The 26,844-nt window shown below is 30.7% G+C and overlaps 1 protein-coding gene across 1 annotated transcript in view; it reads right to left on the bottom strand.

Moving 5' to 3' along the window:
* Positions 1-26,844, bottom strand: part of LOC135929518 (rho-associated protein kinase 2-like) — a 33,926-nt gene extending 7,082 nt beyond the window's left edge. Inside the window, exons 1-17 of the mRNA XM_065466133.1 lie at positions 26,686-26,844; positions 11,217-11,862; positions 10,530-10,611; positions 9,703-9,863; positions 6,482-6,735; positions 6,174-6,258; positions 5,891-6,035; positions 5,291-5,530; positions 4,961-5,139; positions 4,622-4,746; positions 4,063-4,219; positions 3,508-3,588; positions 2,295-2,460; positions 1,799-2,041; positions 1,353-1,594; positions 645-794; positions 341-505 (exon numbers count right to left, since the gene is read on the bottom strand). Coding sequence (XP_065322205.1) covers positions 341-505; positions 645-794; positions 1,353-1,594; positions 1,799-2,041; positions 2,295-2,460; positions 3,508-3,588; positions 4,063-4,219; positions 4,622-4,746; positions 4,961-5,139; positions 5,291-5,530; positions 5,891-6,035; positions 6,174-6,258; positions 6,482-6,735; positions 9,703-9,863; positions 10,530-10,611; positions 11,217-11,309 — 2,568 coding nt within the window. The 5' untranslated portion in view covers positions 11,310-11,862; positions 26,686-26,844. The remainder of the gene's footprint in view (positions 1-340; positions 506-644; positions 795-1,352; positions 1,595-1,798; positions 2,042-2,294; positions 2,461-3,507; positions 3,589-4,062; positions 4,220-4,621; positions 4,747-4,960; positions 5,140-5,290; positions 5,531-5,890; positions 6,036-6,173; positions 6,259-6,481; positions 6,736-9,702; positions 9,864-10,529; positions 10,612-11,216; positions 11,863-26,685) is intronic.

Genomic DNA, 26,844 nt, shown 5'->3' with positions numbered 1-26,844 from the left:
CCATAAAAACATCTGGTAAGAAGTCCTTGCCATATATGCCAGATACAACTACGAAACATAGGGTAACACCTTAGATAAACTCAATTTCTCGGTATAGGTTAAAAGTTGTCATTAATCAATTTAGGATCCCTCCCTACTAAAGGTACAAAAAAAAGTCAAATAATACAATTTCTTTAAGTTTTTTATAGCATATAAAGATGGTGGTTTGGACTAGCGAACATATCACTTATTCAATTATCATTTTAAGGGATGAAAAATAATGCACGAGTGTCTCGATATTTTGTGAATGAAAATTCGTATAAAAAATATGAGCAACAGCAATATAAAAAAAATATTTTACCTCTAATGCAGCCAGCTTTTGTTTCACCAAAGCATGCGTTTGAGTCTTGTAACATTCCAACCTTTCGGAAAGGGCCATCTTTTCGCCAACCGCCTCCTCGTACTTGCACTCCAGGTCTTTCCGAAATTTTTCCTTCTCCTCAACCTCGTCTTGAAACTCCTTGGCCTATAAAAAAATTGTTTTTGGCATAGATGGTAGTGATAGCGGTAATCATTTTATTCGTTATAATTATTCCAATAACAAGGGGAGGGGGGGGGATGAAATCTACTAATTGTCAACGCAACATAGTAAAGTAAACAATTACCTGTTTTTTGTATAGAGCTGCAAAGTATTGCTCAGCTTCGAGCTGCTCGGTCAAATCCTTGATTTTTAGCTCGTTCATGGAACGACCATTCTTGAGTCTCTGAGAAAATTCTTCCAGTTTCGTCTTTTGCTCTTTCAACGTTGTCAATTCCTTTTTTTTGGCAAAATATGGGAAAGTTTTAAAAATTAAGATTTTTTTTGAATAATTTGAAACAAAAAAAATATATTTGAAGTCCAATAAAGGCATAGGTTGTTAAGAGACATTTTACAGATGTACCTAGATACGGATACGTTGTCTAAAATGTATTTAGATACAAATACAATCGAGATTCAATATACATTTATTCTTTTTTTTTTCTCTCTTTAAATTTTCTGGCATTTGAAGCCAGTTAAAATCAAGTTTGAAAATTTTGCTGATGCTATGTTTGTTTCAGTTATCACAAATATTATAATCTAAAAACTCTTAATGTTTAAAAATATTTGATGCAAAGTAAAGCTTGTCTAGAATTGGACAGAAATACAGGAAGCTATTTAATTCAAAAATAGGATTAAATTTAAAAAATATATAAATATATTAAGATACACCTAAAAATATATCTGTTAACATTTTGTATCTCGATACTTTAATAATTATGAAAGGTATAGATATTTTAAATCGATCATTAAAAAAAATGGAATAGGCAATAAAAAAAAGGTTGAATTAATCAACCTGGCTAAGCTGCGTCTCCTTTCTCTTGAGCGAATTAAATCTCTTGCACTGACCAGCCAGGTCGTTTTGTATGAGGGTACGTCGTTGCAGCTCTTGTTCCTTGCCCAAGGCTAGGTGACTGCACCGTTCCCTTTCTCGAGATATTTCGACGCTCAAACGTTGGTTTTCGAGCTGGGCGGAGGCGATAAGGGCCTCCATTTCGCGGTGACGTTCTTGTTCTAACCTGAGCTTTTCGGCTAGGTCTGAGCGAATTAATTATTTGTAATTTTAATTGATAGTCAGTCAGTCAGTTTAAATGCATATATTTAGCGAAATTGTAAGAAAGGAAATCGGGTTAGGGATTGTAAACCAAAGATGTTAAATTGAAGTTTAAACCTCCTTTTAAAAAAAAATATAATGAATTTTTCTAAAATTAATATCGAGCTTCAAAAACCGATTACAATTACCTCTAACACGAATTTCTTCCGTCCCTTCGTTTCCGGCGTCCCCGCCTCCTTGCTGAAAGCTTCTAAGTTTTCCGTTAAACATTTCTTCGATATTTCCAGAATTTTCGAAGTTTGGCACATTTTCAGTATTCCTAGACACGCGTAACGCCTCGAGATCTCGAACGGAAGCCTCTAATTCGCGTTGCAAGCGTTCTGAACGTTCTCTCGAATCCGCCAAATCCCCTTGGAGTGTAGAAATGGCGACTAAAAAAATAAATAGGAAAAATGTTGCCATAATAAAGGTGACAAATAATGGATAAATAGCGTGACATTGGAATTATTCTCCCAATAAATCGTTTAAATGAAATCACAATATTCTCAATATCATTATAGCGACGAATACTCTTTTATACCTAAAAGTTCTAGGAATCCCACCTATGCTAATAATGTCTCATTTTCCTTCATCTAACGCACAACCGTTTTTATAATACAATAAAATTTAAAAATGGCGGCAAACTTTCATTTTTCTCGATCTTCTGCATCAGCTGGCTCTTGGCCGTTGCCTCATTTTCCACAGAGAGCTTCAGACTTTTGTTGTTGAGAGTGAGGGATTTGTATTCCTCCTGGAGTTCTGAGTACTTGTCAGCCATTTCCTCGTAATTTTCTCTCAGTTGAGCGTATTGCTTTAAAAAAATATACATATGAATTTAATATTTGGCAAAAAGAAATTAATTTGCCAATATTCAAACTATAATGAATCACAAATTTGGAATTTAGAGGTGGGTTCAAATCATAGAAATTTATCGCTTAGAAATAACAGGACGCTATCTGGCAGTTAGACTTGTTTTAAGGTACACCTTGATTTCTTGAGTATCACGGAAGAAAGGCAGAATAATTTTTTCTATTAATCACCAAAAATTAGGACTAACAAAGGGAAATGTATATATTCTCTTGAGAGATTTTTCTTTAAAAAAAATCTTCAGTATATTTAACCCTAATCCCACCCCCCGAGTCAAAAACAGTATCATAACAGCAAACTCTATTTATTGTTGTTTAAAAAACCCCGATTTGGGACAATTTTTAAAAACGGCTCAAATTAAGATTTTTATCAAACAAGTATTAAGCAAACCGCAATATTTGGCAGAGGTCAAGATCTTTCTTCCACCTCTGAGCACAATCTCTAAGCTTATCATAATATTATTTTGGGGAAAATCTTTGATCAGATCGTTTTTATAAATGAACCCAAATAGGACTTTCTAACAACACTAACTAAATTCGAAATCTTTTAGCATCACATGACCTTAAAAATTAATTAACTATATTAGTTATATTATGATCCTATTATGAATCAAAATTTTTTTGATTTCAAAAAAAAATGAAACAAAAATATTTTAATATGAAATTATTATATTTTATCAATGTATTATAGTTTATTAAAATATGTTTTTTAAAAAAAAAAATTAAAACTTAAATAAATTAGTAGTTTAAAACTGAAAGAGATAATACCTAAATCTAGACTGAAAATTCATTCGATAAAAATGGGTCGTGGAGTACAAATCAGCTGGTGGTGTACGCTATTTTGATTTATCCGTTATAAGAATTTTCTAAAATAAATGTCATTTACGTAGGGAAACCGAAGTGGCGTGTCACTAGCTGATCTGCATTCGATACACATTTAAATGAACGAATATGGTCAGTCTATTGTAGTTACAATATGTCGTTAGAGTTACCAGAGTTAATTCTTGCAGAGCGGATCGACTCTTGCTTTCTTTCTCTCTCGAAACTTCCAACTGTTGCGTCAGCTCGAAAATCTAAATTAATTTTAATTTTTTTTTAAAATGTCAATCAATATTTAGATAGAAGGGAGCGGGAGGGAATGGTGACATAATTTAATAAAATGTTGAATTGAACATGTTTATTTTAAAAGGGTTAAGAAAGAAGGAAGGATATTTTTCAAATTTGCAATAGGTTTTAGATTTAGAAAGATTTTTTTAACAAGTTTGAAAATCAAGGTTTTGCAGCTTAAATCAAAAAATTTTATCTTTGACGATAAAACATAAAATAAATATTTATATAATATATTTCCTTTTTAAAGAATCATGACACAAGCTTCTGATCAATCTCTTCTAAAAAAAGTGTTACTTATTTTTTATTTAATCTTTAAAGTTTCAGTCCTAAATTATATTAATTTACTGAATATTTTATAATTTAGTTAAACAAGATAAAAAAATGATGTGATTTGTAATTGCAGCAAAGAGAAAAGAGAGTAGAAAAAGAAGAAAAACTTGATTCTCTAGCTTATCCTTGCGGCTCGAGGCGTTGGCATCTACCATCTCCGTTTTGTTACCAGGGGTCGGGGATTGTTTGAGCAACTGCAATTCTTTACTTTTCATCTCGTACATGGACTCAAGATCTACCCGATTCTGACTCTCTGACAATAATCTTCCGACACAAATAAAAAGAGAAAATTTTTATATAAATAACAGAATTCGTGCATAGATTTTTAAATTGGGGTAAAACAAAAAAATGATGTTCTTAATATTTTTCTTCCTCTCCCAGCTACTTTATTTATAAAATTTTTAGAAGGAATTTTGAACTGTCAGAAATGATGAATGGATTTGTCGAATTTTGGAAATAAATACTTGAAAATAAATTTTTTTAAAAAACAAGCAAACTAATATATCATATCTAATATTCAGTGCCTGATTCTTTAAACATATTTTTTTTATTAGTTAGAACTAGGCTTAATTTTATTTTGTATATTTTAATGATTGCTGCCAATCATTTTCGTTCAAAGAATTCAAAAGTCTTAAAATGTTTGATGCCCAAAAAGATAAGGCAAACTTAGTGCGCGTCTCCTCCAACTCATCTTTGAGACGGGAAAGCTCCTCCTTCAGTCTGGATAGTTCCTGTACATCAATTTCATTTTCGGCATGGTGAGCGATACCATTAGTAATCGCCAATGGTGGCTAAAAAGATAAAATATGTGAATGACCATTTTTATTTCATCCTAACAACGTGAATGACATTAGAAGGTTGATATACATCTTTCTTTACCCTTTATTTACTATTTTAATGGGCACCTTTCCCGGAAGTTCCTTCCTTTATTTTCTCCTTATCTCCTAAGTTAAATCTGTTTGTTCCTACCAAAATAAATTTATCCTTTTTTTTCCTATTAAAAACCTCGTTATTCAAATAGCTGTGATCTGCGGAATAGGTAAATCCAATGAAGGGTAGATGGTTACCCGTAAACGCCTTTTGGACCGGGAAACTTTCTGCCAACCTAACCGACTTGGGTTCGATCTCTTCGAAATTACTCGTATCGCACTCTCCGTTCAATTCAGGGACAACTGGCGGTATATCTTGATGTCAAATGAAAAAAATGAGTAATTAGCTTTACGTAAATAGTGCAAAATGGGCGAAAGATTAAAGAATTATAAAATAAAGTAAGAAAATTAAGAAGGTTCAGATAAATAACATATTTTTTCGCTATAATAATAAAGTTTTCTTTACGATTTCGAATGTCGTCAAAGTTCCACTCCCGTCCCTCGAAAAATGGGTGCAGTTTGAGGGCCGAGATGCCGCCCATGGCCTCTGACCCTAGACGACCGTCTTTATGGCACAGGAAACCCCTCATAAGAGATTCAGCCTGGGGAGTCAGCTCCAATTCGGGAGGAAAGGCGAGGGAAGATTCGTGGTTCATTATCTTGCCGTATGTGCCCACTAGGGAGTCGCTGTAAAAGGGCGTCTCGCCTTTAAGTTGTGTAATGTTTAATTTTTGATGAAATTTAAACTTCTTTGTTCCTAGTTCCTCAAAAATAAGAACTAAATTTTAAACCAGAGTGTGTTTAAACCTGAATTCGGCTTCGAGGAGAGGGGAGAGGGTTAAACTCTTTTCAGCGAAAATTTCGATGGCTTAAACTTAGTCGGGATCGATTTTCTGGGGGTAGGGGTGGGGGATCCTCTTGGATTGTTCATAAATTGACCCCAGCTTAGCTTGTGTTCTCAAAAATCTCCAACCCTCAAACAACTTAAAATATTTGAATTCCCATCCCCTTTCATTCCTTTCCCGAAATTTAATAAACTATATTTTAAAAAAATGCTATTACTGACCGACGAGCATCTCGTAAAGCACGACGCCCACGGACCACCAATCGCACTCGCGTCCGTATTTGCCTTCCCCGCTCTGGGATTTGAGCACTTCGGGAGATATATAATCCGGAGTCCCCACGGCCGTTTCGCAATGGCAATATCCATCCTTTTTTTTTAAATTTGCAATATTTTAAAAACTATTACATTATTAACGGTCTTTACTTTATTTGCATTCTTTTCCTGAAAAAATTTCTTATCTTCCATCTTTTTTTTTAATTCTAGACATTAAAAAAAAACAAAATACCTCGTCAATCTTCATACAAGTACCGAAATCGGCTAGCTTCAAATGCCCGTCTTTGTCCAACAACAAGTTATCCGGTTTAACGTCCCTGAAACAAATATAAAACAACCATAAAACATGGAGATTAATGAATTTATCAACATGTATATGTATATAAGTTTTAAAAAATGGCTAAACAGGTGACTCATTACTTCTATTATAAAATTGGCCATATTGGAGAGGGGTCGGGGGTCAATTTGAAATTAATGTATATATCACCCTCTACCTTTCCCCTACCTTAAAATCAAAGTGAAAGGAAGAAGAAAAAAAACCTGTGAACGTATCCCATGGAATGGATGATCTGCAGAGCCAAGATGACTTCAGCCGCGTAAAACGCGGCCCACTTGTCGGGTATGTCGTAATTGCTCATCAGGTTAACCAAATCTCCGCCAGGCATGTAGTCCATGATCATGTACAAGTACTTGGCGTCTTGGAACGCGAAATGTAGCTTGACGATCCAAGGGCTCGATGCTCGGGCCATTATGTCCCGTTCTTCCCAGAAAAAGGCCGAATCAGAGCGTTTCATCTTCGAGTGATGAAGTAAAGTGTTTTAAGGCAGAAAATAATTGTTTTATGTGGAGTAATATACCATATTATGATTTATAGGAACCGGAATTCGTTTTAAAATTTCCGGGGAACCGTTTCTAATATTGGGTACGAGTAATTCAGTATATGCATACGTTACGTTACGCGTGAAATTTGATAATCGGGACCGGACATCCTAGACACGCGTTCGGGTTTAGGGACCGGAAACAACCCGCTTTTCAATAATTTTAGGAGCCAAACATCTAGAATCCGCCTTCAAATTTATGAACAGGAAATAGAATCTCCACTCTCAAATTTTAGAAAATCGGAACGGGAAAGCTTCACAAATTCATTTTTTTTTCTTCTTCTATCTTTTAGGCCTTTTTGACTGATCGATCATAATTTTAGCCAAATATTATATAATCCCCGAGATTTGGCAAATAGAGGTGCCCAAACCTTTCTGCCATCTATGAGACAAATAGCTAACATAATATTATATTTGGCTGAAATCTTGATCGGGCCGGGCCGTTTTTAAAAATCGACCCAAAATAGGAGGTTCAACAACACTAGACTGTCAACTCATATCATAACCGGAAGTCTTTTTTTAGTCCAGGTTCGAACTTCCTAATCACGATACCCAATATGACATTAATATTAAACCGAGAGGTATCGATACGATTTTTTAGGCCGATACCGATCCACAAACCGATACATTAACACGGGTCTATACGATACCATCGACATTACCGGATTTTGCTGAACACCGATATCGGTACGGTTTGATCCGATACTACCAAAATTCGATGTCAAACCAGACATGAAGACAGTGTCGGCCAATACTACCGATATTAAAATAGGTTTGGCCCTTATCACCAATTATCAACGTCGAACTTGACATCAACACGGACCAAAGCTATCCTTTCGGTCTGTATCATTCGTACATTCCGATCTGCTATTAATAAAAAAATAAAATCAAGAATGTACGAGACAGCACAAGGAGTTCAGGGTTAAAACAAAAATAAATAAATAATTAATTTGGTAAAAAAAAATTTTTTAAAATACTAGTATGAAATTTATCGCCAAAAAAAAAAGAGAAACGAAAACAAAGGGAAATGCCGATAAATTTCCAGAAAAAAAGAATAATTATCTTTAATATAAAATATATTTTAAAAAAATGTTAATTATGTTAAAACACACAAAAAGGGAAATTTAAAAAGAAATATAGATTTCAAGTTCAAAATTCCCAATTTTTATAATCAATCAATTACATTCTTCATTTGGACGATAAGAAAGAAAGAAATATTTTAAGAGATACGTACCCATAATTAGCTCTTTAAAAATAAAATTATTTAAACCATTCAATTGATTAGAAAAGAATAACCTGAGACTAATTTTTAAACGACAATTATTCATTCTTATCGAGTAATGGAATTAAAACTCCATTTAAAAAAAAAAGAATGGGAAAAAAAAAATTAAAAATAAAAGAATAAAAATAAAATAGAAAATAAAATGATAAAGAGAAGAGAAGAGAGAGATTAAGGGCTTTGTTAGAATTGTCCTCTAAAAACGTAGCATTTTATAATATAACACAAAATCGTAAAAACATATACGTGCAAATGTTTGTGAGCTTTTAAAATATTTTTCTAATCTTATATTTCATATTTAATTATGTGAAAATATTCAAAAGTCGATAAATTAATAAATAATTATAACTTGATTTTTTTAAAGTATTCGAAAAAAAAAAAAATTTTTTTTTTAAACATATGTTATGTTTAAAATTCAATACATGGTTCTAGCCCCGATTCGAGGTTGAAAAAGTCGATATTGGCCCATCATGGATTAAAAAGTAAAAAAAATTCTTAGAGGACAACCTCTCAAATCTGGGGCGAATAATTTTCGAAATTCCTGAGACAAAATAATTTTAAATATCGTACCCCGAGCCAGTATACTGGATATATGTGGAAATAACTGAAGATTAGAACCTGGAATAAAAGTAGCATTAGAGTTCTTGAATATTTTTCTAAATATGGGATTCTGGTTAAGTTTCTGGAAATATATGACTCGCCCTATTGCTGGAGCCCTTCCTTTTACAACATAAACATCTTCTTGAGTCCCAACAATCTGCTGCAGTGCAGGTGGTTAAGAGGCGCCCGATAATACTAATATTAAAGATTCTTCGATTTCTGAATATCCAAAATGTCCTTCCCTATTTTAAGCATCTACTAAAATATTAAAATCCTATATTCATTTAATTTTTATTTAAAAATATTTTGGAAATTTGAGAAAAGGTAATTGTGGTTATCACCTGTCTCAAAATTATCTTCCATGTTTATCTCTTTTGGCTGCATATTATTTTATCATATTTAATAAATAACTTGATATAAATTAGATTTATAAAGATATTTTTGAAATATAAAATTCAAATTTAAGATTATAATTTATAAATAAATTTTAGCATTTATTTTAATAGTATATATTTTATCATTATATAAAAATTATAGACTACTCTCTCTAAAATATAGCGCGCTACCGCTATAGCAAATTTTTTTTTTTAATATCGCAACTGTGCTAATTTTATTCTTTAGGCGATAGCGTATTAGTAACTCCCCACCCCCCTCTTCAATTCCAGTGACTTCTCGAGCTCTACCTCTACTCTCCTTCTTCCCCCCCTCCCCATGGTAGAAGTGGTTATGGAAATAAAAAAATCTTAAAGATGTCCAATATGTAAATTTTAGTGTATATATAATACACTCTATAAACATTATAATATATTTTAAAAAAAAAAACTAGAATAGTAGGTTACCTCCTAGCATAGCGAGCAACTAGAATGTTCAATATTTTTGGCGTAAAAATAATCATAGAGCGGAAGTGGGTTATTTTACAGTATAGCGATCTTAATCGCTTACTAGGATGTAAGCTTATATGAATAGAATATATTTATATATATATATATATATATCAGTCTTACCATCTCGTATTTGCTGAGGAGTTTCATGGCGAAAACCTTGCGCGATGTCCTGTGCCGCACCAGTTTAACTTCGCCAAACGCGCCCCGGCCTATTATCTTGACGGATTCAAAATCTTCGTACTTTAACCGACAATCCTGGATTCTTTTGGCGATCCCGGTGTCTAATTCACGCCAAATATTTTTTTTAAAAATATCAATAACATTTGAGAGACGTGGCTCTTGTCAGCTGTCACTATGACTTAAATGTCGGAAAAGTTCAATGTTGTAAAAAAGGGGGGATATTTTAGACTGGTATATCTGGGTATAGCAACCCCCCTCCCACCACTATCCAGGGATTTTAAAAATTTTCTACTTTAAAGTTGATTTAACTTTAAAGGATTGCATATTTTAGATAGATTTTTATATAGTAAAAATATGATATATAGTATTTCACATTAAATGTCTAAACGATCAAAACTTAATAAAGGAAATTGAGGATGATAACAGTTTTAAAATGGCGGGGTACGGCGGCTACACTCAATATTTTATCCAGAAGAATAGCGAGCAAGCCTAAAGATTTTTCTCACAGATGACACAAAGGTATAGACATCTATTAGCAAAATCTTGAGACTTGGGGAATATTTTCTCTGAATATATTGAGTTAGTCGTTTTGTAAAAATTTGAAATGAAAAGATTTTGCATCACTACTACCATTCAAGGGTTAAATTGGTTCCATAATAAAAAAAAAATAATGGGGTGAAATTGTATATCAATTTTCCCTTACACATAAATTATTGCTATTTTAAAGGGTATCATTTAAAACATAGAAAAAATAAATTTTCTTTTACATCTATTCAAGAAATGCTCGATGCTTTTGTTCCTCTGGGATGATGGAAAATCGCAATCAGCAACCAAGGCTGTTATGCCATCCTATTTCGATATACGTTATACATATGTATTATATAATTCGGGAAATTTAAAACAAATGAAAGAATATACTAATTTAATCTGTTAAAATTATAATCCTTTTTATTCATTCTTTCTTCGATTCATTTTTTTTTCCTCTTTGCTTCATTCTTTATATTTATTCATTTATTCCTTTCATTCATCGATTCATTCTCTTAATTTCGTCGTCACGAGAGTAAAATGAAACATATATAAATTTATAAACATACATAGCCAAGTTAGTAAAAAAAAACAGTTTTACATCTATAAATGTATCGAACAAAAACTTGTCGATAGAGCCAATTATTATAAAAAAATAAAAGTGTTTCTCAAACGAAAATAAATATTTTAAAAGGCCAATATCAAATTATAATTAATCCATAAATCATTTCGAAGAGACCTGGCAACAAATATTTTTTTTTACAAATTAGAAATGTAAAACATAAACAAAGGTTTTAAACAAACAAAAAAAAACAAAAAAAAAAAGAATGCACAATAGTTTTTTTTAAAAAAAAATAAAAGAAAATATAAAAGAACGGAGAAAAGTTTCAAAAAAAAAATATTTAAATGATTCTTTTTCAACGACGTACCAATAATCCGTCAATGTGAATCCCTGTTTTGGTGTCCAACAAATCCCGTTCTAAGCAACTTAGCCTGGCTAAACGATCGCTGTCCACCGTCATCGGATCGCGTGATGAAAGACAATACTATTCGTTTTTTTTGGTGCGTTTAATTTAAAAAAATAAACGCTGCGAGTGATTGATTAGCTAAATATAAGGGATTTAAAAGCGTATTCTAGCCAACAATAGATCAAAATGGAATCATGGGTATGTTTATTATTGCGTTGCGTTGACGTTTCTTTTTCGTTTAATTTTAAGAATTATGAAAAATTATGGTGAAAAATGGCAGCTTGTAGAGGAAGATTAGATCTTAAGATTTTCCTCGCGTATAGTAATATTTGTTATGGTCAAATTTAGAAACCTCGAGAAAATCGGAATTTATTTTTAAAGGGCAGGGCAAGGAATTTAATTATCACTTAGATATTTAAATCGATTTTGTCCACGAAAAAAAAAATTCGCGGGTAAATGCTTTCGGTAACTCCTAAATACTTGGATGAGGGAATGAGAAAATAATACGGATGTGGGATGGAATATTAAAATGCGCGAACTTCTATCCTCTTTCTACGTGCCGGGAATATTGGCGCCGTTGTGATAAGCTATCGTTCCTTAGGTTATTCTGGGAAAATGTGATATCGTGATATAAATATATATTTTTTTAAAAATTCGATACGGTAATTTTCGGGAAAATAAAAAAATATTTAGGCATACAACAACAAAAAAAAAATCGTTTAAAATAATTAGGTTATTGTTTAAAAAAAAAAATGATGAAGACAAATAAAAAATGCAAAAGTGTCATAATTATTCTGAATATAAAGGAATGGTCAGTAAAACTTGTCATACAAGTTGAGTGTCACTGAAAAAATTTTTTTTTAAAAAAGATGTAATAATTAGGTGATAATTACTGGATTAAATTCCATGTTTTATCTATGTGATAGGAGTAGTATTGTTCAATTTGAGCCGATTTTTTAAAATGGCTAACTTAATATTTTAAGAAAAAAATATTATGTAAGCCTAAAGATTTTGCTCACAGATGGCACATAAGGTTGAACATCTATTGGCGAAATATCGACGCTTAGGCAATATTTTTCTGGCCATAATGTTGAGTTAGTCGCTTAACAACACTAGATAGAAGAGTGCAAAATCCGGTCCGGTCCGTAACCTATTCGGGTGGGGCATAACCACCGGGCCAAACGTGCAAATGGGTATCTTTCATCCAGACCTGTTTAGAGAGTTGTAGGTCTACGAGTCTCTACCTATGTCACGTTGCCCAAATCAAATGTGCCCAATGACCTAAAGGCCATCGTCAAACTTTGATAGCATCTTAAAGTTGGCCACATACTAAAAAAAAATATTTATACCTGAAGCGCTAAACATGGGATTACCTTTGCTTCTATTATTTCTTAAAATAAAAATATTCTTAGGCCGACCCAACCCTATCCGGCCTGAGGCCAAAAGATTTTCGGTCCAGACCGAACAACTTCTATAAAATTAGGTATATATATTATCAACACAAAATGGTTTTACAGATAAATCTTTAAAATTTTATGGTAGATCATCAAGTTTTTCCGCGTGGAATATAAATCTACAATTTGTCACTAAAGATAGCTAGTTTGGTGGTAACACATTAGAAGTAGTTATCTGTTTATATTTAATTTAAGGTGCATTTATTAAAGATTCTAGCTCTTTTATAAAAAAATACGCTAATTTACACGATACGGTATAATATGTCAAGTTTAAAAAAAAATTGTAAACGATGTTTTCGATTCGTCATTTCTTTCTTTCTTTTTCTTTTTTTTTCCTTCTTTGTTTCTCTCTTGTTCATTCCAACCCGTGATTTATGGAATGATCATGAATTTAAAAGTTAATAATTTATAAAATTTATAAATTTTGAAACATACTTCAAAATTAAAGAACCAAAAAAAAAGAGCTTAATTAAGAGAGAATTCGATGTTTATTGGCACTTGCAATCGTAGACCAACACCCCCCCCCCCTCCCCACTTTCCACGATCTAACAGGAAGAGGAACGTTAAGATCCTCCTTCCAACTGAGTCATTTATAATTCTCGTATTTCGATCATGGCTATGAACCAGAATTCGGGTCCAGAAGTTTTTTTTACTCCAAAATCGAAATTTCGATAACCGAAAAACTTATTTACTGGAAGGAGTCCAAACCCTCCCCAGCCTTATAATACCTCTGATTAGTTGGATTTTCCGTAAATAGATCTCTGTATGGTCCGCGTTCTCTCTAAATGTTCGACCAAAACCTCGGTAGAATGAATCGGACGCCACTATTAGCATGGTCGATTGCCGGTTATTTCTGCCCGAAATTGAAGGTTTTGGACAGGACATATGCAGTGCGCTAATATAAAGGGGATTAGAGAAAATGTTTATAGTTTAAACACCTCCACCCTCTTAATATACAAAAAAAATATATATATAAAAACCGTTAATTTAAAAAATAAAACACATCCAAAACATTTTGTACAAAAAGGATATAATAAAAAAATAATAATAAACAGGGTAATAAAAAAAAATAAAAATATTTGAGCAGGATATCTATCTCACTTCATTCCTACGTCTCTAATACTAATAAAAAAAATATACAAAACTCATAACCTTTAAATTACCTATTTTAATATTTTAAGAAAGATTGAGTGTATTATGTGGAGGGGGGGGGTGGTATTATTTTAAATAAATATCATTAAATAACTCTAAATTAGTTTAATTTTATATATTTTTGGGTTCCGAAAAAAAATATTCAAAAAAAAAAAGTAATAAAACGCAAAGAAAAGGGGAAAAGAGAGAGAAAAAAATTTAATAGAATTTTTTATATACACATTACTTTTTTAACGACCCTTTTCCTCTCTTCCTAATTTTATTGCCGTTATGCCAAAAAAAAAGCAATGTGGTTGGTATTTATTTTATTTTAATTCAACTTACCGCACAAATTTCTATAAAAAAAAATATATATTAAAAAAAATTATATTTCTTTCTCCTCTTTCTTCGTTTCTTTCTTTCTATCCCTTGTTCATTTTCTTTTCGACGAATATAATTATGTACTTTAATGGCTAGTTAGTACTAAGAAGGCTTGTATGACAGGCACTCTCTTTTTTTTAAAAAATATATACGATCCGTAGTTAGAAATGTATCGATATTCTTTATCGGATCGAGTCAATTATTCCTCTCTTTTTTAAAAAAAATATCGGTTACCCGTTTTTATAAAAAAGACGTTTTAATTTAAAAAACAAAATTGTAACAATTTAAATTGATCATGACACGAATAAGGCGCAGGCGTATCAAGATTTTACTATGGGGTGGGGGGGGGAACTATTAGGCCAGTTTTCCCGCCATAAATTATATCGGAGGTCTTTAGGTCCACTTATTGTATCCCTTTGGATATATTATACTTTTATAAAAATAATTATGGATTTTCACTTATTTTTTTTTTCTTCTAAAAAATTTTGAATTAATATAGTCGTTATTTTTAAAAATTTATTAACTTTTACTGATTTTTCTTTCAAATTCTTTTTTTTGTTGTCATACATTGTATACATTTTTTGGGAGGGGGGGATGTCTGGAGGGAGAGGGAATTTTTATTAGCTTAAAATGATATTTATACGAGAATAGACAAATTTGCAATCCTCTAGGTTAGACTCCTTTAAATAGACTCTATTGGATAAATAGCACGAAGAAAAACTTACAATGATTTTACTACACAATAAATAAATGATTTTACGAAAATTTGTGAGTCTACAATAATAGGTTAATTTAAAAATTGACAGGTAATATATTTTAAATGACTCATGCTTATGGTATTAATCATAGATGGTGGCAAATATCCGATTTATAATGTCGAGTCGGGTCGACACCCAACTAGCAGAAACCCGATTTCCAGTCGATATTAAAATTCGCTATCCGAATCTTTAAAAATTAACCGGAAGTGGAATCGGAGAGACTTCCTAAAAAAATATTCTAAACTAGAACTAATAAATAAAACTCTTTTAAGTCTTGGTTCCAAATATCATTTTTCTGGTCAGGTCGGATTTAAAATTATTTTTTTTAGTAGGGTATCGGGTTTTCAATTTAAATTGTCTAACAAATTGTCATTGGCTCACTCTAAAATGTGGAAGGGGATAACGAATTTTTTCAAAAAAAGTGTATTTATATAAATTAATCACTATCCCATGACTTTTTAACCTTTTTTGCGATCGGTTTCAAAAAAAGCCACAAATGCCATTTAAAAATTAATCATTTTTGTTTGTTTGTTTATAAAAGATAATTTATACAAGTCATCGAATGCTTTATGAAGGAAAAAAATACCATTAATTTCCTCAGCTACGCATCTTTACCGGATATTTATAAGTGGAGCGAATCTTATGTATTCTCGCTCATTTAGCTAAGATTACGATCTAGAAAATTATGTCCTACAAAATTAGTCCCAATATAAGTTAGTTTCTTAACTCCCCTTCCCCCCGAGAGGTAGCGTCAAAGAATAATAATATGAGCAGTAAGGTAAAGGGAGACGGTGGTATTACTTATATAGTTTTTTCCCGCATTCCTTTTTCCGCCAGATTTGCGTTCTCCGTCAGCTACGCAAAGTCTTACAAAGCGGCGGACCAATTTTTTTTAATTGTAAGGAAGAAATATCGGTGATTGTTTATTATTACCGAAAAAAATAAATTATAAATATTTCGCGTCAACTGATTTTTTTAGGCTGTGTCCAAAACCATTTTTAAAAAAAAAATTCGAAAAGTATTATAACTTTCGCAAATTTTAAAATTTTAAAGAATTTTTTTGGACATAATTTTTTTTTAAATTTTTTATATATTTTAAAATAAGCTTATTTATTTATTTCCATTAAGGTTTATGAAAAATTGTAAGATTTTTTTTTTTGATATTTTGGACACAACCTTAAAAAACTTTTCCTATTCTTTTGAATTCATTTTATAATTGTGATAATAAAATCAGGCGAAAAGGGAAGAATTAGGAAGGAAATACAAATTTCATATTTTTCGGGACAAGACGGGCCGGGCTTACATTTTATTGATGTCACCGTCGGCCCAGGAAGGCTCTATCCATGCGTACCTTCCCGCGTCGTTAATATATATTCGACACGTGAATAAACCAAATAGACAAAAACCCGATTTCTAAAACAGCCCGTTAAACGAATACCGGATAATACGAACATAATAAAAGATCCAGGATATCGAATCGTCATTTTTTTCTTAAAATATAAGTTTCAAGATTTCAGGCGCCAAACTGTATAATAAAACAACTAAAATATTTCTGCAAACCCTACAGTTTCAAGAAGCTACCTTCTTTAGTCTTAGCAAATGGAAATGTAATTTCGGACCAGGATGAACAAATAGCATTATGGTTAGATCACTATATGTCAATCTTTGATTCAAGAAAAGCCGTCTGCCAGACAAACACAAATGTGCATGAAACTCCACCCCCATCCGGTTTCTCCACGGAGGAAATCGAAAAAGTAATTAAAAAACTACGCAATAATAAAGCCCCTGGGCTTGATAATATAACAGCGGAACATCTAAAAACAGCACCCAAAACTGTATCCTCCTTCCTGTTATCTCTATATAACAAAATCTGGGATAGTGGGAAAACACCTGTAGAATGGAATAAGTCTTACTTATGCAATTTTCCCAAAATAAACGATCCAAGAGAGTTTAAAGACTATCGTGCAGTAGCCCTTACATCTACAGTATCTAAGATTTTCATGGTCCTTCTAAAAAACAGGATCATGTCTTCAATTCCAGACTTACTACCCAAATACATCTGCGCTTATAGACCAAACAAAAATATTCTCGAGCCAATTTTAGCGTTAAAAATAACAATACAAAAATGTTACAAATATAAAATCCCTGTCTTCTTCACTTTTATAGATTTTAGTAGAGCATTCGATACTGTGAATCACGAGGCCCTATGGAGGACACTCTTGGAAAGTGGGATCGAACCCAATATTATCTACATTCTGAGAAACCATTACTCTAAGCTATCTGCCTGCTTTAAAGTAAACAATAAAATATCCCCCACCTTCAGAATAAAAAAAGGTGTGAAACAAGGATGCACTCTATCACCATTACTGTTTAATATCATTATCAGTAAAATTATAAAAGAGGTCCTAGATTGCGCAAATCTAATAGAAATAAGCTCAAACTCAACAATACGTTTAGAAAACAAAATAATATCCTATGCCGATGACATAGTCATCATATCGACTAGCTCTGAAGAAACGAAAGATATGCTATATCTATTAGGAACCCTTAGCCTAAGAATGGGGTTAAAAATAAATTTCAAAAAAACTTGTATTCTCTCTTCTCCAAACGAAACTCAAAATCTAAATTTCACAATCGATGGGAATGATATCAAAATAGTTGACAAAATAAAATATCTAGGCGTCATGTTTGACAACACAGGAGGTTATAAAGAAGAGCTGAAAATAAGAATACAAAAAGCAAGAGGAGCCTTTTATAAATACATGAAAATATGGAAAACAAAAGAAATATCGGTACACACCAGACTGAGAATTTTTAATTCTACAGTTGTTCCAATATTACTATATGGTGGAGATATATGGGAATTGAACAAAACGGAGAACAGGAAATTACAATCATTCATAAATAACTGCCTCCGAATCATTAACGGAATCTTCTACCCGAGAGTAATATCCAACAATAATCTATGGAGGGTATCAAAACACACCCCAATTAACATTACCTTGAAAAAACGGCGCATTCAATTCCTCGCCCACATCATAAGGAACTCAGAACATAATCTAGTTCATGATGCAATTAAATGGCTATACACTTATAAAAAAAAAGAATATACTAAATATAAATCCCTATGGTACTATAAAACAATAAAAGATTTTATGGAACTTAACTTAAACATGAAGCAATTCATCAAACTAAATAATTGCAAAAACTCTATCAAAAAACTTTTTCGTATTAAGGATAGATATCTGAAATAAATAATTTCTTAATATTTCTAAACCACTGTGTTGCTACTGGATCAGGACAAGCTAAAACTCAACGGGTATGTACTCTATATTTTAAATGTGTGTTTTTTTGGAACAATATATGCCAGAACAGAAATTTTTTTAAACTTAAAATCAGCCACAACCCACCCTTAAAGTAATTAACTTACGTAGCAGTTCTTGGGCATAGGCTCTTTATCTCTGCCCCGCTCTTTCTTTTGGAGCCTATGGACGCCTAAGTGCGTACAAGTACGTGCGGCTTGCCCACAAACGTGTAGAGGGCTCCTCACATTTTTTACTTTCGTACCCAAATTAATTTCGTTTTTCCAATTAGATGGAAGTGAGGAATACCTAGCGTAGCTCTGTTGTTTACTCAACGTTTAGAGGGCATATGCGCTATATTTCACGTATCACGTAAAATGATAATATAAGCAATTATTTACATTATATTGCGAGGAATAGCTTTGTGGCACATTTCGCGATTAGGTGATAATGGTCTATTAACAAACTTATGTAACAATTATATATGTTCATTCTTTACTTCCTTCATTTTTTTTTAAAATTCTTTATCAAAAAAATGTGCCTTTTTTTTATATTCTATTTCTTTCTTTCTTTACTTTTTATTCTTTTCTTTATTTTATTTATTTTTCTTTTTTATTTCTATCAAATATAAATTTCGAGAGAAAAAAAAAATGGGAAAAATATTGGAAAGATAAGCACGTAAATGAAAAGAAATACGATTTAAAGAAGATAAAAAAAAAAATGTCAGAAAGAATGCGTAGCCAGGTTATCTATCTCCTCATCTTGTTTTATCAAAAAAATATCGTATATTAAGGAGGTATGTCTTTAAATATACCTAACACATTATGTTTTAACTCATTTCATCTTTCCTCCACTACCCCGCCCTCTCCCCACTCCTCCAACCCTCGACGTTTGTCATTTTATGTCACCTGCCCATCATTTTTTCCCCCTTTTTTTGCGTTAAATAACGAAACATTATCCGATAGCGTGCAAATTAAATTTTAAAAATAATTAGTTTTTTTTTAAAAAATATATAATATTTGAATGGATCGAAAAATTGTAAAAAAAAAAATTTTGTTGTTGTTTGTTTTATGTTAATGTAACATGTTTTATTTTATCATAGTGAATAGAATATAGATACAAACTGTGTGTTTAAATTTATAATGATACCAAAAGCTATTTTATATTGTAAAGATGTTTTAACCTAGAAATTAAAATAAAAATAAAATATTGTAAATATAATATATATAATATTTAAAATTTAATATAAATTAAAAAAAAATAAATAAAAATTTGAAAGTTTTGTTTTTTTTCAACATTTTTTTTTTAAAATTTTTTTGGGGAGAAATGGAAATGAAGGAGGAGAGGGGGGGGGGAGATTGTAGGAAAAATTTCGATTTATTTTAAAAAAAAAGAAGAGATTTTATATAATAATAACATGTGTCGCGTGGGTAACGCGCATAAATTTGGGAAGAAATCAAGGAGATACGAATGGTCGAATGGTTGGCCTTCTAGAATAATTCGCCGGAGGGTGGGAGAGGGATCGCTAAAAACAGGCAAAATTTTCCTATAAATTCTTCAAAATCTATATAAGCAACATGGATGAATAATTAATGGATGCTAGGGAAGTTAATAGAAGAGATCGGAAAACCCCGCCAAATCGGGCTCCGGGCCTTTATTTAAAAAAAAAAATCTTGGTTCGGGATGCGTGTCGGGTTTAATATAGACCTGGCTTACCTATTATAAATAAAATCCGAGCTTGACCCGGCGGACGAATAATTTTTAATTTTGGGTAAGGCTTTTTAGGACAACGAGAAAAATTTCTTTTTGCCGAGGATCGGGCCATCACTGTGCCCAGTGTTGTTAAACGGCTTGTTTTGAGCCGATTTTTAAAAACGGCTAACTCGATATTTCATCTAGAATATTATTAGGCAAGCCCGAAGATTTTGTTTGTAGAGGGATCAAAGGTTTGGACATCTATTAAAGAAATCTATAGGCTTAGGCTATATTTTTCTGGCTAAAATATTGAGTTAGTCGTTTTTAAAAATCGGCTAACTCGATATTTCATCTAGAATATTATTAGGCAAGCCCGAAGATTTTGTTTGTAGAAGGATCAAAGGTTTGGACATCTATTAAAGAAATCTATAGGCTTAGGCTATATTTTTCTGGCTAAAATATTGAGTTAGTCGTTTTTAAAAATCGGCTAACTCGATATTTCATCTAGAATATTATTAGGCAAGCCCGAAGATTTTGTTTGTAGAAGGATCAAAGGTTTGGACATCTATTAAAGAAATCTATAGGCTTAGGCTATATTTTTCTGGCTAAAATATTGAGTTAGTCGTTTTTAAAAATCGGCTAACTCGATATTTCATCTAGAATATTATTAGGCAAGCCCGAAGATTTTGTTTGTAGAGGGATCAAAGGTTTGGACATCTATTAAAGAAATCTATAGGCTTAGGCTATATTTTTCTGGCTAAAATATTGAGTTAGTCGTTTTTAAAAATCGGCTCAAAACGAGCCGTTTAACAACACTAACTATGCCCAATAGTACTTGTATTTTGATGGAAAAAAAAATGAAGGAAGCATCTTTAAAAAAAATTGACATCATTTTTTAGCTTGCGCCCACCTTGTTCGAAAAAGAATGCTACTAATTTATTATTTGTATCCAAATTTACTTTTATTTGTCGTTATAATTATGAATAGTCAATTATTCCGTTTATATATTCTTTTTTCAATTGGCCTACCTTATCTGTCAGTTTTTAATTGACGTTTTTTTTAAATATATTTCGACAATAATTTGTGGTGTTTTCATCATAAATACGATTTAAATGCTATTATGGAAAACAAAGGGGAAAAAAAAACCTATTCTTATTACAAGAAAAAAAAAACTGAATGATTATATGTTTTATATCTATTATAAAAATCCAAATTATGAAAATGAAAATGAAAATGAATGGCGTAAATTCAGGGCTGTGTACCGATCGGGTCTATTCAACAAAAAACTATCCGTCCAATCGAATTATGGGAGGTAGTGTTGTTAAACGGCTCTTTTTGAGCCGATTTTTAAAAACGACTAACTCAATATTTCATCCTGAATAATATTAAGCAAGCCTGAAGATTTTGTTTGTAGAGGGAACACAGGTTTGAACATCTATTAGCAAAATCACAAGGCTTAGGCAATATTTTTCTGGCTAAAATATTGAGTTGGGAAGTATATTTTATTATTCGTACAAATAGGAATAGCAAATTATTCGATCAGTTCAAAAGATTTTGAATAGGCCGAGTATACCTAAAACGAATTATTCGCTATTCAATATTCGATTCGAAAATCGAATAATGAATAATGAAAATATGTTATACATAGAATAATTTTTATCCATTATTCGAAATTATTCGTTATAATTTGATATTTTTCCATATTATCAAAATTTATCGTAAAACAATATTCCGCGTATATTTTCGAAACTATTAGTAACAATATTAAAACTTATTCACAATCATAACCATTTAAAGTTATTTGTAAGTAAATTAACATGTTCCTTGTGGAACATTATATTTTTTTTTACTTTACTTCCACCATGTATAAATCACTTTTTTTAATTTTAATAATCTAATTTTTCCAGAGTTTGGAATATCTAAAATTTCAAAAAATAGATTAATAAATCACAATATATTTATTTGTGGGAGAAAAAAAAATGTGAATTTATGAATGAACCCATAAATTATCTTTAAAAAGAACATAACTCCCACCAATCATAATACTGCTTAAAAACATAAATAATGAGAATAGCAATTACGCCAATTAGATTCTTTTTTCTTTCTAAATTTTTTTTAATATTCATTTTCTTAAATCGTTAACAATTTAAAAGGTAAGATATTTAAAAAAAAATAATCTTCAATGTAATTAATTATTCAAATTTATTTAACAAGACTCAGAAAAAAATTGCGAAAGTTTTTGTAAAAAAAAATGGAGGCAAGGCCTGGTCTGTTAAGAATTTTTGCACAAGTTAACTGGCCCATTAATATTTTCTGTCCGGCCCAGTCTGTGAAATTTTTATTTTACCCTGGCCCAAAATTTATGATCAAACCCCATCCAGCTCATTAAAATTTTACTGGTCCAAAATGGCCTGGATTTTTATTTTGGCATTTCCCAGCCATCACATCTTTAATATCTATATCTAATTTCCCCCCCCCCAATGTCAATTAAGGCCCTTATATCTCTCCATTCTGGTTATCTATTTCTATAACAACCATTCTATAAATCAATTGGTTTATATCATAATAACTTGTTAAATTTCTTGTTAATTTACTATATTATTTATAGATTTAATATTTTGTTAGCCAGCTCAGATACAAAGAAATTAGTATAGTAATTTATTTTTGGGTGGTAAATCAACATATTAACTTGAAATTGAAAATTTTAATGCCTTTGGCTGTTCAAATTTTATGAAAAATAAGAGATTTGCATTATTCTGAATGATTATTTATATATATACTAGCTGATAGCCCGTCAAGAATTCCATTTGGATAAATAATAAATTTTACCTTCATTTGACAATGGATGAATCAGAATAATAGTCAAATGAGAGGAATAGATTATTCGTATTCATCCTTCCAAGACTCTATATATTTTTAGAGAAAAGGCCAAATATATTATGAAAAATATGTAATAGAAAAAATATGATTTGTGAGTTATGATATTTATAAATTCTTTTTTCCACATCCAGACGCAATGGTTTTTGGCTTCTCACTTCTTATAAAATCTACATTCTTCTCAAAGAATCATTTAAATGCTTTTAAAACCTTCCTAAATACTCTTTTAAAATAAGACCTGCCATCATAGATTCGAATCAATTATGGGGACACCTAATTATCTTACAATCACTGTGGTGATATCCACCCCATTGCAATGGGCTATTTAGAAGATTATTGGAAAAAATAATTGCCATGGGTCAAAACCCAGGGTCTTAACTTATTAAGTATACTAATCAATTAGGATTTGGTGTTAAGGGAGAAGGCATAGCTTCAAAATCCTCCTCCTAACATGGCTATTATCAAAGTAGACTTTAAAAATGCTTTCAATAGCAAATTTCGTGAACATTTCATAAATTGTTTTTATCCCTAATTTCCTGTTTATTCAAAATTCCTAGACATACACCATTACATACACCATTAAAACTCCTTTATTCAGCCCACATGTCATAGATTCTGACAAAAGGATTCAGCAGAGGGAAAACGTCCTCGTTTATATTACCTTGGTATTAATATCTCATCCATTATCTTAAATCTAAATTTGATTTGGATATAAATATTAGGTATCTTGATGATGGAACAATCTGTGATGCTCTTCCTAAAATAATTGGTTTTTAATTTCTTGAAGCCAATTTTAAAAGACACATTCTTAATAAGTCCAAATCCGAAATCTGTTTCCATGATAGCAATATACAAAACCCTCATCTAGCAAAATTAAATTTTTTATTGAGTACATAAATAATAAAAAAAATAAGAAAATTAATATAATTAAAAAAAAGTAAAGTTGGATTAACAGAAAAATACATTGCTGGGATTCGAACCCAAAGCCATCAGATTCGTAAGCGACGCTCTTGCCGATTGGGCCACTGACGCTTTTCAAAGTTGACGATTTTTTAAATATATATGATAAATTGTGACACTGTGACTATCACACCTCTTTTATATATATTATTATAGATAGATAGATATATGTTTATGATGTATAAGATGGTAATGTTAGATATTATTTTAATGGATGCTTTGATGAATGAGTGTTTGACATAGTATGATGCTTAAAAATACTATTGGCTATTACTTTGTGAAAAATTTTTAAATATAAGATTACCTATTTAATAGTTTAAATTTTAAAATAGCAACAAATTTTGAATCGTATGTGAATATGTAACACTTAATTATTTTATCTTCTATTTAATTAATTTTGCCAGATTAAGTAAAAAAAATCTTTACTGGGATTCGAACCCCAATGACCTTCAAATTTGTGAGCGAGGCTCTTTCCGATTAGGCCACAGACGCTTTAAAAAAAATAGTGAATTTTTAAATATATAAAATTGTGACACTGTGATAGTGACATTGTGACACGGTTTTTTTATATATTATTATTATTATTATAGATCATAGATAGATATTATTAGATGTCATTTTTTTAGATAGATATTATTAGATGTTATTTTTTTATTATATAATTTATAAGTTAAGTAAAAAACATTAAAATAATACATAAAGAGCCAAATAAACCAATATAATAATTTTTATACATTGGATAGGCAAGTTAAACAAAATTTTAAATAAGTGAGCAGGTGTACCAAAACTTGCCCATTGCAGACCTCTAATCAGGATGACATCAGAAACGGCAGATCATAATGAATTTTACCTCTACCAAAGAATCCATTTATAAATGATATGCATCTGCCACTTTTATTTTCCCATGCATTTACCGCAAGAGGTCTGCAAATGACAACATTTTCAAATCCAATGGGAATTTAGTTAACATCTCAAAGGACGGAACCACCAAGTTGGATTAAGAAAAAAAAATAATCATTGCTGAGATTCGAACCTAAGTCTATCAGATTTGTAATCGACGCTCTTACCTATTAGGCCATAGACACTTTTCAAAATTCACGATTTTTGTGATGTGACTCTGACACTGAGAGTGTGACGGCTTTTATAGATATTATAGATATATCAGTTAGTTCTAGTGTGTTTATATATATATGATGATGTATAAGATGGTAATGGTTTTATGGTAATGGAAGATGAATAAATGATTGATAAGATAAGATTCTATGGTGATTTTTATTGAACGAATATTTTTTAAAAGAATATTAAACATTTAAAAATATAAGAATACCTATTTAATACTTTGAATTTTAAAGTAGCTAACTTTGAATCGTATCTATTTGATTAATTTTGTCAGATTAAGAAAAAAAAATATTTTGCCAGATTAAGAAAATTTTTTTTTGGTGGGTCGAACCTAAGTCTAATAGATTTGTAAACGGCGCTCTTACCAATTGGGCCACAGACACTTTTAAAATTAACGATTTTTTAAATATATTATAAATTGTGAAAGTGTGACTGTCACAGCGTGACAAGGCTTTTATATATATTATAGATAAATTACAAGGCCTAACCTGGCTCAAAATTTTTTAATCAAATTACCTGGCCCATTCCTAAGAGCCCATTTTAATTTTTTTTTAATTTTTCTGAACCAAAGGTCTGACTTTTATTGGGTGGGTCCAATTATGCAGATCTGTAAGAAAAATGATCAATTTTAGTTATTTCCTTTTATTTATTTTATAAAAGGCTAAAAATATTATTTTTTAAAAAATTGCAATTATGCAAATAAATTTGTATTGCAATTTTAAAAAAATATAAATGAGATGCATGATATTTGTAAATATGAGACATGGTTATTTTAAGGTCAGGTCAAAGATTTTAAAATTTAGCTATCTTATCACTGACATAAGTATAAACCTGAAAATTGAAATGTTTTTTTGTTGAATATTTTGTAAAGATGGACCAAACATTGATCATTTTTAAAAAATCACTTCAAGCTTGAGATATTTTGAACTGGGCAAGTTTATTCTTAGTTTGGAAAGTCAGTACAAGATTTTAAAATTCCTAAATCACCCTTGTATAAAGTTTTTAAATTTAGGAGTTTTTATTAATAGTTTGAAAGGGTGATGTATATTTAAACAGACTCATTGTGCAACCCTGTCAGGACTTTGCAGCAAATTTTTTTAGGCCTAGATCAGATTAATAAATACTACCCATAAGTCCAAACAGCTGGTCACTCATAATTTATATTAACATGTTATCTTAATAATAAAAATAATGAGATTGACTTGAATATGCCTAATATTATATATCCAATAACAATTAACATACCTATTATTTTTATTCCTATTAGGTAAATAAAAATCAAGATATTTAATTGATTCCAATAAAATTTTAAATAAAGAATAAGACAATGATGTTGGGATTTCATTAATTATATTATAATAGAAGTAAATATTAAAAATATTTATAAAATTTTATTGTTTATATTATATAAACTGGTCAGAATGGACTCTTGAGCTCTATCAGCATCAACATCCATTTTAGAAAAATATTTAAAATTATGGATTCCTTACCATAAAATATTAATATACCCATTATTAATGTTTAGATTAATGTCTAAATGATTCAAAGAAGCACCTGTTCAGAATAATTAATAAGAAAATAAAGATCAGTTATACTATTTTACGATTTTAATTAACTCAGTGCTTAATATATATATATTTTTTAATTATATGAATATCTCAGTAAATTTACATCAGGTAAATTATGATAAAAATACAATTAATTTTAATAAATTATATATCCGTTTAGATTTTTATATAAAATTATAAAATACCTTAAATGGAATCTGTAGTTTTAATAATAATTTATGATTCATCAAGCGAATTAACAGAAAATAACCTTTTTAAAATTTACAAATAATCATTAATTCAAAATAGCATCATGCATTGTGCATTTTTTGATAAATTTCCATCTGAATTCATTAACTCGGAAA

The sequence above is a fragment of the Gordionus sp. m RMFG-2023 genome, chromosome 5 (genome assembly GCF_954871325.1).
Source record: "Gordionus sp. m RMFG-2023 chromosome 5, tfGorSpeb1-WG-v2, whole genome shotgun sequence".
Lineage (NCBI taxonomy): Eukaryota > Metazoa > Nematomorpha > Gordioida > Chordodea > Parachordodidae > Gordionus > Gordionus sp. m RMFG-2023.
Note: the sequence above shows the minus strand (reverse complement) of the source record. Positions and strands in the feature narration are given on the sequence as shown.